Source organism: Trachypithecus francoisi, unplaced genomic scaffold, assembly GCF_009764315.1.
Source record: "Trachypithecus francoisi isolate TF-2019V2 unplaced genomic scaffold, Tfra_2.0 Contig01461, whole genome shotgun sequence".
NCBI classification, from domain to species: domain Eukaryota; kingdom Metazoa; phylum Chordata; class Mammalia; order Primates; family Cercopithecidae; genus Trachypithecus; species Trachypithecus francoisi.
In genome coordinates, this window is record NW_022681433.1 from 10,804,468 (window position 1) to 10,821,282 (window position 16,815).

The window sequence follows — 16,815 nt, forward strand, 5'->3', positions numbered from 1 at the left end:
GCAGCGGCATGGGCTGCTTGACTGAGGATAGTTATAGTTATTTCTTGACTATATGCTAAACAAGGGGTGGATTATTCATGAGTTTTCTAGGAAAGAGGTAGGCAATCCCAGGAACTGAGGGTTCCTCCCCTTTTAGACCATATAGGGTAACTTCCAGACGTTGCCATGGCATTTGTAAACTGTCATGGTGCTGGTGGGAGTGTCTTTTAGCATGCTAATGTATTATAATTAGCATATAATGAGCAGTGAGGATGACCAGAAGTCACTTTCATCACCATCTTGATTTTGCTGGGTTTTGGCCAGCTTCTTTACCACAATGTGTTTTATCAGCAATACGTTTTGCACCTAGGACAATATGTACAAAGGCCCCAGGGCAACAGAAGTGAGGCCAATTCCATTAAATGAAGAAAGGTGAGTGTGAAGTTGAAGCACCAGGGTGGGAAGAGAGGCAGGAATTGAGCATGGAGACGTTATACTATGTAAACAATTTTTTTTTTAGGATTTGGCAGTGTGGCAGCAGTTGAGCATGGAGAGGTTATACTATGTAAACAATTTTTTTTTTAGGATTTGGCAGTGTGGCAGCAGTTGAGCATGGCGAGGTTATACTATGTAAACAATTTGTTTTTAGGATTTGGCAGTGCATCTTTTAAGCATTACATCTGTGAACATGTTTCTTGGAAAAAAAGAAAAGAATAGAAAAGAAACAAAGTCTCGAATCAATGACCCCAGCCTCCAACTCACAAAAACTAGAAAAAAAAAGGGCAAATAAAACTTATACAGAAGAATGGAAATAATAAAGATCAGAGTGAATATTAATGAAAACAAAACAGAAGAAAATTAAAAATCAATGTAATAATAGCTAGTTCAGTAAAAAGAGTTCAATGCAATTGATAAAACTCTAGCAAGAGGTCCATTAGAGGTTCTGGTTAGTGCAATAAAGCAAGAGAAAGAAATTAAAAAGTCTCTAGCTGTAAAGAAAAAATCAAGACTATCTTTACTCACAGAGAACATGATTATCTATATGCAAAATCCTATGGAATCTACAAAAAGGAGCTACTAGCACTAATAAGTAAGCTTAGCAGGGTTGCAAGATAAAATAGAAATATAGAAAAACGCTGTGTGGCCCAGGCTGGAGTGCAGTGGTACGATCTCAGCTCACTGCAAGCTCCATTTCCTGAGTTCAAGCAATTCTCCTGCCTCAGCCTCCTGAATAGCTGTGATTACAGGTGCATACCACCACGCTGAGCTAATTTTTTTGTATTTTTAGTAGAGACAAAGTTTCACAATGTTGGCCAGGCTGGTCTTGAACTCCTGACCTCAAATGATCTTACCACCTCAGCCTCCCAAAGGGCTGGGATTACAGGGGTGAGCCACTGTGCCCAACCTCAAGTGTGTTTCTTTATAGTAGCAACATTCAATTAGAAATTGAAATTTAGGCCCGGTGCAGTGGCTCACGCCGGTAATCCCAGCACTTTGGGAGGCCGAGGTGGGCGGATCACAAGGTCAGGAGATTAAGACCATCTTGGCCAATATGGTGAAACCCTGTCCCTACTAAAATACAAAAAAGTAGCCAGGTGTGGTGGTGCATGCTTGTAATCCCAGCTACTTGGGAGGCTGAGGCAGGGGAATTGCTTGAATCCGGGAGGTGGAGGTTGCAGTGAGCTGAGATCACACCATTGTACTCCAGTCTGGCGACAGAGCAAGATTCCATCTCAAAAAATAAAAAGAAAAGAAGTGAAATTTAAAAACCAAACCATTTAAAATTACATGAAAATATAAAATAATTAGGAATAAATTGGACAAACAATATGTAAACTCTGAGTGCCTGAAGACTATAGAACATTCTTAAGAGAGATTTAAAAGGCCTTAGAACTCAAAGATATATACCATGTTAATAGATGAAAAGACTTGATATTTTTAAGATGTTACTTCTCCCCAAATTGATTTACAGATTTAATGCAGTCTGAACCCAAATCCCAGTGGATCTTTTTATAGAAATTGACAAATCGATTTTAAAATTCATATGGAAATGCAAAGGACCTAGAATAGCCTAAATGATGTGGAAAAGAATGATATAAAAGGATTCATATTACTTGACTTCCAGAGTTTATTATAAAGCTACAGTAGTCAAGAAAATGAGAAATTGCATATGATGGATAAATCAGTAAAACAGATAGAGATTCCATAAAAAGGCCCATGCATATATGGTCAATTGGTTTTGATGGTTTCAAGGGCAATTTAATGGAAAATAAATAATCTTTTCAACAAGTGGTACTGAAAGAGTTGGATATCCATATGCAAAAAAAGTAAAATCCATAATTTGCAACATATACCAAAAAAGCTCAAAATAGATTACAGACAAAATATAAGCCCTCCAAATACAAAACTTCTGAAAGAAAATATAGGAAAAAAATTTTATTTTATTTTGGTATAGGCAAAACTTTTATAGATTCAACAGCAAAAGCATGATTGTGAAAGAAAACAATTGATAAATTAGATTTAATAAAAATTAAGAAATTGGTTTTTAGGCTGGGCACAGTGGCTCTCGCCTGTAATCCCAGCACTTTGGGAGGCCAAGGCAGGTGGATCACAAGGTCAGGAGATCTAGACCATCCTGGCTAACATGGTGAAATCCCGTCTCTACCAAAAATACAAAAAAATTAGCCGGGTGTGGTGGCAGGCGCCTGTAGTCCCAGCTACTTGGGAGGCTGAGGCAGGAGAATGGCGTGAACCTTGCAGTGACCGAGATCGCGCCACTGCACTCCAGCCTGGGAGACAGAGCAAGACACTGTCTCAAAAAAAAAAAAAGAAGAAAAGAAGAAGAAGAAGAAGAAAGAAGAAAGAAGAAAGAAGGGAGCATCAGGGAGAGGGGGCAGTGGCGATTGACCCTGTTGTTTGGAGTGATAAATGTTGTAGAAAGATCAAGCATGGAGATTATGAAGGAAAGGTCATGGTGAAGAGGTGAGGGTGAAGAAGAGAAAAGTGGCTGGGCACAGTGGCTCACATCTGTAATCCCAGCACTTTGGGAGGCAGAGGTGGGTGCATCACTTGAGGTCAGGAGGTCGAGACCCGCCTGTTCAACATGGTGAAACCCCATCTTTACTTAAAAAAAAAAAAAAATTAGCCAGACATGGTGGCGGGCACCTGTAGTCTCAACTACTCAGGAGGCTGAGACAGGAGAATCACATAAACCCAGGAGCTGCAGGTTTCTGTGAGCCAAGATTGTGCCACTGCACTCCAGCCTGAGCAACAGAGCAAGATTCTGTCTCAAAAAAGAAGAAAAAGAGAGAGAGAGAGAGAGAGAGATAGAGAGAGAAGCCATGTTCCTAAGGACATTATCTAAAAGAGAAAGAACAACCGGCCGGGCGCGGTGGCTCAGGCCCGTAATCCCAGCAGTTTGGGAGGCCGAGATGGGCGGATCATGAGGTCAGGAGATCGAGACCATCCTGGCTAACACTGTGAAACCACGTCTCTACTAAAAAATACAAAAACCTAGCCGGGCGACGTGGCGGGCGCCTGTAGTCCCAGCTACTCGGGAAGCTGAGGCAGGAGAATGGCGTGAACCCGGAAGGCGGAGCTTGCAGTGAGCTGAGATCTGGCCACTGCACTCCAGCCCGGGCGACAGAGCGAGACTCCGTCTCAAAAAAAAAAAAAAAAAAAAAAGAGAAAGAACAACCAACAACAACAAAAAAATAAATAATTAATTAAAAATTTAAAAAATTAAAACAAAAAACAAAAAAATTGGGAAAAAAGTTTAGGGGGGAAAGACCTGTTTACTTCATGCAGGAAAGAAAAGTCTATGAGCAATGTCTTTTGCCTGGCTGTGTTAAAAGTCTGTTTCCACCTTTATGGTTGTGGAGAAGAATGTGGTGAAGTGTTCTAGAAGGTAGCACCAAACCTACCCACTATTGCCTCCTCAGCACATCCACATCTCTGTACCCACCAGGATACCCTACGCTCATCCCATAGTAGCCAGAAAAGTACTGGATACATTTATAATCCTTAAGCACCCATTGGTGTTTTCTTGTGACAGAGTTTTGTTTTGTTTAATTTTTTTTTTTGAGATGGAGTCTCACTGCAATGCCCAGGCTGGAGTGGAGCACAATGGTGTGATCTCGGCTCACTGCAAACTCCGCCTCCCAGGTTCAAGAGATTCTCCTGCCTCAGCCTCCTGAGTAGCTGGGATTATGAGCGACTGCCCCCAAACCTGGCTAATTTTTTTGTATTTTTAGTAGAGATGGGATTTCATCATATTTGCCAGGCTGGTCTTGAACTCCTGACCTCAAGTGATCTGCCCACTTCAGCCTCCCAAAGTGCTGGGATTACAGGTGTGAGCCACTGTGCCTGGCCTGTTTTATTTTTGAAGTAGGGTCTTGCTCTGTTGCCCAGGCTGGAGTGCGCTGGTGCAATCACAGCTCACTGCAGTCCCTGCTGGGCTCAAGTGATCTCCCAACAAGACTCTCAAGTAGCTGAGACTACAGGTGCATGCCACTGTGCCTCACGAGTTTTTAAATTTTTTGTCGAGACAGGGTCTCACTCTATTGCCCAGTCTGGTCTTGAACTCCTGGGCTCAAAGGATCCCCCCCACTTTGACCTCCCAAAGTGTTGGAATGACAGACATGAGCCATCTCACCCAGCCCTTGTGACAGCTTTGATTTTAATGTAAAGGTGTACTTGCTGTCTTCCTTTCTCCATATTTATTATACGTGCACTATAATCTGAAAATCTTCTTTTATTATAATTTAAACATCCTAGTAAATATTCAAGCTTTTAGTATAATTGTTACTTAAAATTCATAGTACATAGCAGTTTTATGTGCATTTTGCACAAGTATATTACTACAGAGATTTTTAGCACCATGGCAATAACAAACATTGCAAAAGCCTCAGCTTCTATAATCTAGATTCATAAATGATGGGTTCTCCATATAGAAAACTTAAAAAAAACTAACATATAGTTTGCCAGACACTATTCTAAATGCACTACATATTTGATTCATTAAATCTCCTGAGCAGTCCTGTGAAGTATAACTATTATCATTTCCATTATACAAGCTAAAAAATCAAGGCTCAGAAGGGTTTTGTACTTTGCTCAAGGTCATGTAGCCAGTAGGAGGGAGAGCCCGAATTTGCATCCAGGCAATCTGCCTTTGGAATCCACACTGTTAGCCATAAATGATACTGATTCTAAGCTTAAAGTAGAAGTACGTCTTGCAGAGAATAAGTGAATAAATTTAACTTTAGGAGGATTTGCATGTGTTCATGTTAAAAATAGTATAATAATTTTCATCCGATCACTATAAAACAATGCTATAGAATGGAATTGAACTTGTAAAAATGCATTTAATATACTCTTGTAACAAGTCAAAAATACAGAGATACATAAAGAAAAAGTTAATCACCTCCCTGCCAGTCCTCACTGCACCAAACTCCTCTCGAGGCAAGCACTGTCTGCATCATAGAATGTCTACTTCTACATCACTTTTCAAGTTTCTACAAATATATACACACATATATGATGTTTCTTCTTTGCTTCTTCTTTTCCTTTTCCTCCTTCCTTTCACAAAACGAGATTACACCATACGTTTGCCCTTCCAGTCTTTTGGTGCTGGAAAGTACATTTCACCATGATTTGATGACCAACTTCTTCGTGGAAATTCCCTCTTCTGATACCTGTGTTGGGCAGAAGTCAAGGACAAATGAGGCCTGCCCGCCTGACAACCTGGGCCTTCCAGGGAAAACTGACAGGGCTGAGATAATCCTGTGGCCATCGCTGTAGGGGCACTGTAACTGTACAGGAGAAGGGACATTGCTGTGACACTGTGGAAATGTGAAACCTCTGGAATTGTCCTGTTGGTACATTTTGTTGCCCTTATAATTGTTAACAGGAAAATCCATAAAGCAAAGACATTGTGTATTTACCCTTTGGAACACGGGTCTGTGAGTTGAAAATGGGGTGCAGGTTCAGGCAGCCAGCCCAACTTGTGGTGTCCAAGAGTGGGCTGGAAGAAAACCATCATTAGCTTGCCTTTTGATCAAATGAAAATACTTCTCATGTTTACTGATGATTGATAATTTTTCCTGCTTTTAAGATTCTCATTCTTATGACATCTAAGGAAAAGGGTGAAATTCGATTCTTTTTTTTTTTTTTTTGAGACGGAGTCTCGCTCTGTCGCCCAGGCTGGAGTGCAGTGGCCGGATCTCAGCTCACTGCAAGCTCCGCCTCCCGGGTTTACGCCATTCTCTCGCCTCAGCCTCCCGAGTAGGTGGGACTACAGGCGCCCGCCATCTCGCCCGGCTAATTTTTTGTATTTTTTTTTTTAGTAGAGACGGGGTTTCACCGTGTTAGCCAGGATGGTCTCGATCTCCTGACCTCGTGATCCGCCCGTCTCGGCCTCCCAAAGTGCTGGGATTACAGGCTTGAGCCACCGCGCCCAGCCGAAATTCGATTCTTAAGAGTAATTTATAACACATGCCTCAAGGCAAAGCCTCCTTGAACAGCATGTATCTTCTTTACTGCTAGGGCTTGGAGGCGGCTGGACTCTGAACCATTCTGCGAAGTAAAATATCAGAAGAGACACCAATATCACTGCCTTAAAGACAGTGGAACCCCAAGATTTTCTAGACTGGGCAGCCTCCTTATCCCCTTATCCAGGAAAGTTAACAGAAGAGACACGTTAGAAGCAGAAAATGTTCTCTAACAATCTCTGCAGCAATTTTTTCTCCAATGTTTTCAGTTAAAATATTGTTAAGTGTAATCCTATTTTTTTCATTTAGTTTCCTTCAAAGAATTTTCTTTTTATTTAAGTACTTGAAAATATCTATTTTTCTATTACTGGATCTCCCTGTCACTATGACTTTGTAAAAAAAATTGGGTAAAATACACAAAAAGATGTTAACATCTTGACCATTTTTAAGTATACAGTTCAGTAGTGTTACATATATTTCACATTGTTGTGCAAAAAAATCTCCAGAATTTTTATCTTGCAAAGTTGAAACTCTGGATGTATTAGATAACAACTTCCCATTTCCTCCTTCCCTCAGCCCCTGGCAACCACCATTCTACTTTCTGTTTCTGTAAGTTTGGCTATTTTAGGCAGCATTTGTTTTTTTGTGACTGGCTTATTTTACTACAATGCCTTCAAGGTTCATCCATATTGTGGCATGTGACAAGATTTCCTTCCTTTTAATTTAATTTTTGATATAAGGTCTTGCTCCATTCCCCAGCCTGGTCTCCAACTCCTGGGCTCCAGTGATCCTTGAGCCACGGCCTCCCAAAGTGCTAAGATTTCAGCATGAGCCATAGCATCTGGCCTCCTTCCTCTTTAAGGCTGAGTAATATTCCATTGCATGTTAATAGCATGTTAGGTTTACACATTCATCTGTCAATGCGTCCTAGGGTTATTGCTATCTTTTGTCTATTGAGAACAATACTGCCAAAAACATGGGTGTTCAGATATCTCTGTGAGACCCTGCTTTCTATTATTTTGGGTATATACCCAGAAGCGGAATTGGATCACATGGTAACTCTATGTTTCATTTCTGTGACGATGCATGGTGCTCTTTCCCACAGTAACTGCACCATTTCACATTCCCACCAATAATACACAAGGATTCCAATTTCTATGCATCCTCACCAACACTTGCTATTTTCTGGGTTTGTTTTTTTTAATTTTATTTTGATAGCAGCCATCCTAATGGGTGTGAGGTGATATATCATTATAGTTGTGATGTCTGCTGAGCATCTTTTCATGTTCTTATTGGCCATTTGTATACCTTCTTTGGAGAAATATCTACTCAAGACCTTGCCCATATAAAGACATATAAAGACATGGGCAAGTATGAAGACATATTCAAGACCTTGCCCATTTGGAGACATTTCTCCAAAGAAGATATACAAAATTATATGTACAGTTATTCTTTTTTTTTTTCCTGTCACCCAGGCTGGAATTCAGTGGCACGATCTCAGCTCACTGCAGCCTCCACCACCCAGGCTCAAGCAAATCCTCCCACCTCCCACCTCAGCCTCCCAAGTAGCTGGGACTACAGGCACGCACCACCACACCTGGCTAATTTTATTTTATTTATTTGTAGAGACAAAGTGTCTAAGTTTCACTATGTTGCCCAGGCTGATCTTGAACTCCTGGGCTCAAGAGATCCTCCTGCCTTCCCTCTGCAAGTGCTGGGATTACAAGTGTGAACCACCATGCCCAGCGTTGTCCATGTCTTAAATTGTTCGTGTTGTTGTTTTGTTGCTATTGTTAAGTTGTAGCAGTTCTTTATACATTCTAAATATTAACCCTTTATCAGATACATGATTTGCAAATATTTCTTCCCAAATTTCCATAGGTTGCCATTTCACTCTGTTGATTGTACTTCAATACACAGAAGTTTTAAATTTTGATATAGTCTAATTTACCTATTTTTTCTTTTTCTTTTTCTTTTTGAGACGGGTTTCACTCTGTCACCCAATCAGGAGTGCAAAACAGGGTCTCATTCTGTCGCCCAGGCAGGAGTGCAGTGGCACGATCTCAGCTCACTGCAACCTCTGCCTCCCGGGTTCAAGCGATTCTCATGTGTCAGTCTCTCGAGTAGCTGGGACTATAGGCGCCCGCCACCATGCCTGGCTAATTTTTGTATTTTTAGTAGGGACGGGGTTTCACCATGTTACCCAGACTGGTCTCAAGCTCCTGAACTCAGGTGATCCACCTGCCTCAACCTCCGAAAGTGCTGGGATTACAGGCGTGAGCCACCGTGACCAGCCCCTGTTTTTTTCTTTTGTTGACTGTGCTTTTAGTGTCTTATCTATGAAATCATTGGCAAAACTAACATCATGAAGCCTTTCACCCATATTTTCTAAGATTTTTGTAATTTTAGGTCTGATACTTAGGTCTTTGATCTATCACTTTTTTATTATAGTGAAATAAACATAACATCGTATTTATCATTTTAACCAGCTGCGAAAGTGTAATTCAGCTGTTGCTATCACTTTTTAACTCTTGGGATCTCATCCTTGGGGGAATAAAGTAAAAAGTTTTGTTGTCTGTCATCCAAGCAATGATAAAATCAATCATCTAGGCCGGTCGCGGTGGCTCAAGCCTGTAATCCCAGCACTTTGGGAGGCCGAGACGGGCGGATCACGAGGTCAGGAGATCGAGACCATCCTGGCTAACACGGTGAAACCCCGTCTCTACTAAAAATACAAAAACTAGCCGGGCGAGGTGGCGGGCGCCTGTAGTCCCAGCTACTCGGGAGGCTGAGGCAGGAGAATGGCGTAAACCCGGGAGGCGGAGCTTGCAGTGAGCTGAGATCCGGCCACTGCACTCCAGTCCGGGAGACAGAGCGAGACTCTGCCTCAAAAAAAAAAAAAAAAAAAAAAAAAAAAAAAATCAATCATCTATCAAATATGAACAGGATATGCCTTTTAGAATGGTGAGGCCATGACACCTCAGGTGAAGCAAGGCAGCCAATAGCACAGACAGCCAGCCCTAAAATCTTCTGCCAAAGCCCCATCTCTCTTCGTTATTTTTATTGAGCTGACCATGCAAATGTTTTAACCCAACTCTTACAACTGTTTTTTGATAGACAACAGTTGCCTTCAGTTGTTAGCATGAAGTAAAAAAACCTTCTCCCCCCAACCTTGAGAGCAAGTTTCTGTCTCACAGATGCATTAAACATTTTTGTTTAGCAAGCAGGCACAGAGTAGCTTACAGAGCCTACGTAGTAAGCCTCATGACCGTTCTTTGTCCTTTTAGTGCTCTACTATGTTGCATGAAAGGCTCTTTTCAGGCAGATGCTATAGTTTTCACAGTTGATATCAGACAACCAGAATTCCTACTGACTTATGGTTGAATGTCATTTCAACAGGTGTGGGCTACAGTCTTCACTCTCTTCTTATCATTTGTTCAGTAAAGGTAGGGAGTGTCTCCAAAATATTTTAACTTAAATACTTTTTATTTCGCCAGTGAGAATCCATTTCTTATGTCCTTCATGATATTTACAAGCAATTAGTTTTAAAAAGTCATTTATGACATTAACGAGCAAAGTAGTGTTGATGGAGGTATAAATAGCTAAAGGGGTGGTTGTACTCCCTCTGGAACACAGTCTTTTTGATATGAGGCTAGCTGACTCTCTCCCGCTGCCCATATAAACAACTGATTAGAATGCTAGCTGCACCTACCATGTGGCTTTAACACACATTTACATATGATATTGTCTATATAAAAAATTATGTATCTGTTATATTACAGACATCGTAACAATCTCATAACCATGCTCTAAAAAAACCCACTTCTTACTCACAGTTAAACCTTTCTTTAATGAGGCTTCCAACTCCCACCATGCCATGGAAACTGCTTCACTAGTGCCTCCTGTGAGCTCCTCGCCTCCAGTTCCTTGGATTCCTAGTTGTCCACCTCTCCCTGGGGCATTTAATGCTCTTGGTCATCACCTTCTTCTTGATACTTTCACCTCCCACCTCTCTGTTCTTTTTTGCAGCCTCCTCTTCTCGCCTGCTTGTTCAATATTGGGGATCTTGAGAATTTTTATCTCAGCCTTCTCATTTTCTTAGGCAGTCTTCGCAGTCTCCTTGAATCAGTCTGGCTAAGCCCAAGGCTTCAGCTAGTTCTTCCACGCTAAAAACTCCCAATACCTTCATCTCCAACCCCTCTCTTGAATCCAGACAAATCCCCAACGCTACCATCTGGTGATCTTCCAGGCAAATAAAATGTACCATGCGCAAAACTGAATTTATCAATCCTTATCCCCCTTTACTCACTGCATGGCCCATTTCTCTTGCTAGCTTTTCTTTTCCTACTTACTGACACTATGGACTTAGTCCATTTTGTGTCGCTATAAGGGAATATCTGAGGCTGAGGCTGGGTAATTTATAGAGAAAGGAAGTTAATTTAGCTCATGTTTCTGCAGTCTGTACAAGAAGCATTGCACCAGCATCTGCACAACTTCTGGTAACAGCTTTTGTACTGCATCAAAATACGGCAGGGAAGGTCAAAGGAGGAAGTGGGCACATGCAAAGATAGACCAAACCTGAGGGGCGTCCTGGCTTTATTTTATTTATTTATTTATTTTTTAGATGGAGGGTCACTTTGTTGCCCTGGCTGGAGTACAGTGGCTCGATCCGGGCTCACTGCAGCCTCCGCCTCCCAGGTTCTAGTGATTCTCCTGCCTTTGCCTCCTGAGTAGCTGGAATTACAGGTGTCTGCCATCATGCCTGGCTAATTTTTGTATTCTTAGTAGAGATGGGGTTTCACCATGTTGGCCAGGCTGGTCTTGAACTCCTGACCTCAGGTGATCCGCCCCCCCTTGGCCTCCCAAGGTGCTGGGATTACAGGCATAAACCACGGTGCCTGGCGCCACCTCAGCCTCTTAAAGTGCCGGGATTACAGATGTGAGCCATCACATCGGGCCTCCCAACAGCATTTATTGAAGAGACTGTCTTTTTCCCTATTAAGCATTGGCTATTTGCACGTCTTCTTTTAAGAAATGTCTGGGCTGGGCGCGGTGGCTCACGCCTGTAATCCCAGCACTTTGGGAGGCCGAGGTGGCTGGATCACCTGAGGTCGGGAGTTCAAGACCAGCCTGACCAACATGGAGAAACCCCATCTTTACTAAAAATACAAAATTAGCCGGGCGTGGTGGCACGTGCCTGCAATCCCAGCTACTCGGGAGGCTAAGACAGAAGAATCGCTTGACCTGGGAGGCAGAGGTCGTGGTGAGCAAAGATCGTGCCATTGCGCTTCAGCCTGGGCAACAAGAGTGTCTCAAAAAAAAAAAAAAGAAAGAAATACCTGGTGCGGCGCAGCGGCTCACACCTGTAATCCCAGCACTTTGGGAGACCAGGGCGGACAGATCACGAGGTCAAGGGACTGAGACCATCCTGGCCAACATGGTGAAACCCCTTCTCTACTAAAGATACAAAAATTAGCTGGGCATGGTGGCGCGTGCCTGTAATCTCAGCTACTCGGGAGGCTGAGGCAGGAGAATCACTTGAATCCAGGAGGCAGAGGTTGCAGTGAGCTGAGATGGTGCCACTGAACTCCAGCCTGGATGACAGAGCAAGACTCTAAATAAAAGAAAAAGAAATGTCTAATTAGATCCTTTACGCACTTTTTAAATGGGATCGGTAAATTTTTTTTGTTTTAGTTGTTTGTTTTTGCTGCTGTTTGTGTTCCTTGTATATTCTGGATGTTAGTTTAATTAAGTTCCGCTTGCGTTTTTTTAGTTTGTCCCGTTTTGAGGGTTTAGTCATAAAATCTTTGCTTAGGCCAATGTCCTGTGGTGTTTTCCCTATGCTTTCTTCTAGCAGTTTTATAGTTTAAGGTCTTATGTGTAGGTTTTCAATCCACTTTGAGTTGGCTTTTGTATATAACGAGACATAGGGGTCTGGTTTAATTCTTCTGCATATGGATATTTGGTTTTCCCAGCATCATTTATCAAAGAGGAAGATGGCTTGAGCTCAATGTATGTTGTTGGTACCTTTGTCAAAAACCATTTGGCTGGCTGGGCACAGTGGCTTTTGCCTGTAATCCCAGCACTTTGGGAGGCTATGGCAGGTGGATAACTTGAAGCCAGGAGTTCGAGACCATCCTGGCCAACATGGCAAAACCTCATCTCTACTAAAAATACAAATATTAGCCGGGCATGGGGGCATGTGCCTGTGGTCCTACTGACTCGGGAGGCTGAGGCAGGAGAATCACTTGAACCTGGGAGGTGGAGGTTGCAGTGAGCTGAGATCACGCCACTGCACTCCAGCCTGGGTGACAGAGCAAGACTCTGTCTCAAAAAAAAAAAAAAAATCATGGCTGGCCATGGTGGCCCAACCCCGTAATCCTAGAAATTTGGGAGGCCAAGGCAGGCAGATCATGAGGTCAGGATATGAGACCACCTTGGCCAGCATGGAGAAACCCTGTCTCTACTAAAAATACAAAAATTAGCCAGGCGTGGAGCCACGCGCCTGTTATCCCAGCTGCTTGGGAGGCTGAAGTAGGAGAATCGCTTGATCCCAGGAGGCAGAGGTTACAGTGAGCCGAGATCGAGCCACTGCACTCCAGCCTGGGCCACAGAATGAGACTGTCTCCAATAAATAAATAAATTGGCTATGAACACATAGATTTATTTCTGGGTCTTCTGTTCCATTGGTCAATGTGTCTTTTTTTTTTTTTTCCAGAGTCTCGTTCTGTCACCCAGGCTGGAGTGCAGTGGCAGGATCTCAGCTCACTGCAACCTCCACCTCCCAGGTTCAAGTGATTCTCCTGCCTCAGCCTCTTGAATAGTTAGGACTACAGGTGTGCACCACAATGCCCAGCTAATTTTTGTATTTTTAGTGGAGACAAGGTTTTGCCATGTTGTCCAGCCTGGTCTTGAACTCCTGACCTCAAGTGATCCTCCCACCTTGACCTCCCAAAGTGCTGGGATTACAGGCGTGAGCCACCATGCAGGCCAGTTTGTCTATTTTGATACCAATACCATATTGTTTAGGTTATTATATCCATGTAATATATTTTGAAGTCAGGTAGTGTGATGCAAAACTTTGTTCTTTGTTCTTGTTGCTCAGGATTGCTTTGGCTCTCATGCTTTTTTTGTGATTTCATGAGTTTCTGTATTGTTTTTTCTATTTCTGTGAAAAAATGTCATTGCAGTTTTGATAGCGATTGCATTGAATCTGTAGATTTCTTTGGGTAGTATGTTCATTTTAACAATACTAATTCTTCTAATCTGTAAGCATTTATTTGTGTCATCTTCAATTTCTTTAATCAATATTTTATAGTTTTCAGTGTACAAATCTTTCACCTCCTTTGTTAAATTTATTCGTAAGTATTGTATTGTAAAGATCTATGTGTAGGAGTACAGTGAGGTAAGTAAACACCCCATTTTAGATCATTGTAGCTATTGTGAATGAGATTTTATTTTTCTTCAAATATTTCATTGTTAGCTTATACAAATGCTACTGATTTTTGTATGTTAACTTTGTACCTTGCAACTTCAGTTAATTTGTTTTTTAAGTTATGGCACAATTTTGACATATCAAATATTTTAAGCTGAAGGATCTGAGAAATGGCAGGTATAAGAAGGGCTCTTTGACCTTCTCCTGAGGCAAGTCATAAGACCCTCATGTAAGAGGTGCCCTTCCTCTTTGTGGAGAAAAGGAGCATCCTTACTTCTGAAAAGAGAGGGACACCAACAGGAATCTAAACGAAGAAGCCTGCTAATTTCCCGCAGTTTACTACACTATAGCTCGTACCCCCTTTGTCCTATCTATCACATTTTTCCATGACTTCTGTCTCATCAAACCTTGTACAAAACACTCAGGTTTAACTATTTTTGAGGTCTTCATATTCTTATGAAGGTTTCCATGTATCAAAAACGTACGTTAAATAAATCCATATACTTTTCTTTAGTTACAGAGTTTCAGCTGAGAACCAAAGGGTAGAAGCAAAATATTTTTCCCTTCCCTACAGTATTCCACCCTAAAGGAGGAGGAGCAGAACACCCTATCTGAGTTTCTTTGTGCTGCTATAAAAAGTAGCACATTCTGCTGGGCTTGGCGGCTCATGCCTGTAATCCCAGCACTTTGAGAAGCCAAAGCAGGAATATTACTTGAGGCCAGGAATTCAAGACCAGCCTGGGCAACAGAGTGAGACCCTGTCTTTACGAAAAGTACAAAAATTGTCTGGGCATGGTGGTACATACCCATAGTCCCAGCTACTACTTGGGAGGCTGAGTGGGGAAAGGTCATTGGAGACTGTGAGGTTGAGACTCCAGTGAGCTGTGAGGGCACCACTGCACTCCAGCCTGGGTGACAGAGTGAGATCCTGCCTCAAAACAAACACCCTAGTAGAAGTGGCAAAAAAAAAAGAAAAGAAAAGAAAGAGAAAATAAAAGAAACAGCAGAGATGGGTAATTTAAAAGGAAGAAAAATTTAGCCTGCACAACATGGTGAAAACCCATGCCTACAAAAAATGCAAAGATTAGCAGGGCATCGTGATGCATGCCTATGGTCCTAGCTACTCAAGAGGCTGAGGTGGGAAAATTACCTGAGCCCAGGAGGCTGAGGCTGCAGTGAGCTGTGATTGTGCCACTACATTACAGCCTGGGTGACACAGTAAGACCTTGTCTTAATAAATAAATAAAAATAATAACAAATAACAAACTTATTTCTCACAGTTCTGGAGGCTGCGAAAAACATCAGACAAATCCCAACATAAGAATATGCTACAAGATATCTGATCAGTTTTCCTCAAAATTGTCAAGGACTGCCAGGCACTGTGGCTCACACCTGTAATCCCAGCACTTTGGGAGGTAGAGGCGGGTGGATCGCTTGAGTTCAGGAGTTTAAGACCAGCCTGATCAATATGGTGAAACCCCGTCTCTAATAAAATACAAAAATTAGCGAGGCTTGTTGGTGGGCGTCTATAGTCCCAGCTACTCAGGAGGCTAAGGCAGGAGAATCTCTTGAACCTGGGAAGCAGAGGTTGCAGTCAGCCGAGATGGTGCCACTGCACTCTAGCCTGGGCAACAGAGCAAGATTCTGTCAAAAACAAAACAAAACAAAAAGGCAAGGTCACCAAAAATAAGCTTAAGATACTAAAAAAATAAATTTAAGTAATTGTCGCAGCCAACTCCTTGCACTCTCCCCTCCGGTCTTCTTTCCGCCATCTTTCCGCGCCGCCGCAATGGTGCGCATGAATGTCCTGGCTGATGCTCTCAAGAGCATCAACAATGCCGAAAAGAAGAGGCAAACGCCAGGTGCTTTTTAGGCCTTGCTCCAAAGCCATCGTCCGGTTTCTCACTGTGATGATGAAGCATGGTTACATTTGCGAATTTGAAATCACTGATGATCACAGAGCTGGGAAAATTGTTGTGAACCTCACAGGAAGGCTAAACAAGTGTGGAATGATCAGCCCCAGATTTGATGTGCAACTCAAAGATCTGGAAAAATGGCAGAATAATCTGCTTCCATTCCACCAGTTTGGTTTCATTGTACTGACAACCTCAGCTGGCATCATGGACCATGAAGAAACAAGATGAAAACACACAGGAGGGAAAATTCTGGGATTCTTTTTCTAGGGATGTAATACACATATTTACAAATAAAATGCCTCATGGACAAGAAATTGTCACAGCCAAAAGGAGCCTAAGAAAACATGATAACTAAATGTAAGGTGGTATCCTGGATGGAATCCTGGAACAGAGAGGGCATTTAGGTAAAAATGAAGGAAATTTGAATAATGAATAAGTTATATAACTAATATATAACTGATACGTAACTTAATGTTACATGTTATAACTAATAAGTTACAACAAGTTAATGTTATTGTATCAATGTTAGGTCATTAGTTGTAACAATGTAAGAGGTTAGTAATAAGGGAAACTCTGTGTGTGTGTATGTGGTACATGGGAACTCTACCATTTGCTCGATTTTTATGCGCATTTAAAACCATCCTAAAAATAGTCTATTAATAGTAAACAAGTAAGGAGAGCAATGGAGTATAACCGTCTGAACAAAAGAAATCCATAAATTCATACCGATAGTGAATAAATAAACAAGTAGGATTCTGCTGTATAGCAGCATCGGGATTGACAAATGTGGAAGATTTGAAGGAGGTGGGAAAAAAAATGCCAACATTTATGGAATCTGAATCATAAGGTAAAGTTTGATTAGGAGCAGGATATTTGCTTGGTCTCAAAGTGTAACCTCATAGATTGATTGCTTATTAGTTTTTTTTTTTTTTTTGAGATGGAGTCTCGCTCTTGTTCGCTCTTGTCACCCAGGCTGGAGTACAATGGCGTGATCTCG

The 16,815-nt window shown here is 42.0% G+C and overlaps 1 protein-coding gene across 1 annotated transcript; it reads left to right on the plus strand.

The window, feature by feature from the left end:
* Positions 1-15,677: 15,677 nt before the first annotated feature.
* LOC117096509 (40S ribosomal protein S15a-like) lies at positions 15,678-16,128 on the plus strand. The gene has a single exon (XM_033233942.1). It carries the CDS (start codon positions 15,705-15,707, stop codon positions 16,044-16,046), a length of 342 nt encoding a protein of 113 aa, XP_033089833.1. The 5' UTR covers positions 15,678-15,704; the 3' UTR covers positions 16,047-16,128.
* The last annotated feature ends 687 nt before the right edge of the window (positions 16,129-16,815 follow it).

Bases quoted from the DNA above. Each gene is read 5' to 3' on its own strand.
- LOC117096509 (XM_033233942.1), top strand. From the start codon at position 15,705: ATGTCCTGGCTGATGCTCTCAAGAGCATCAACAATGCCGAAAAGAAGA.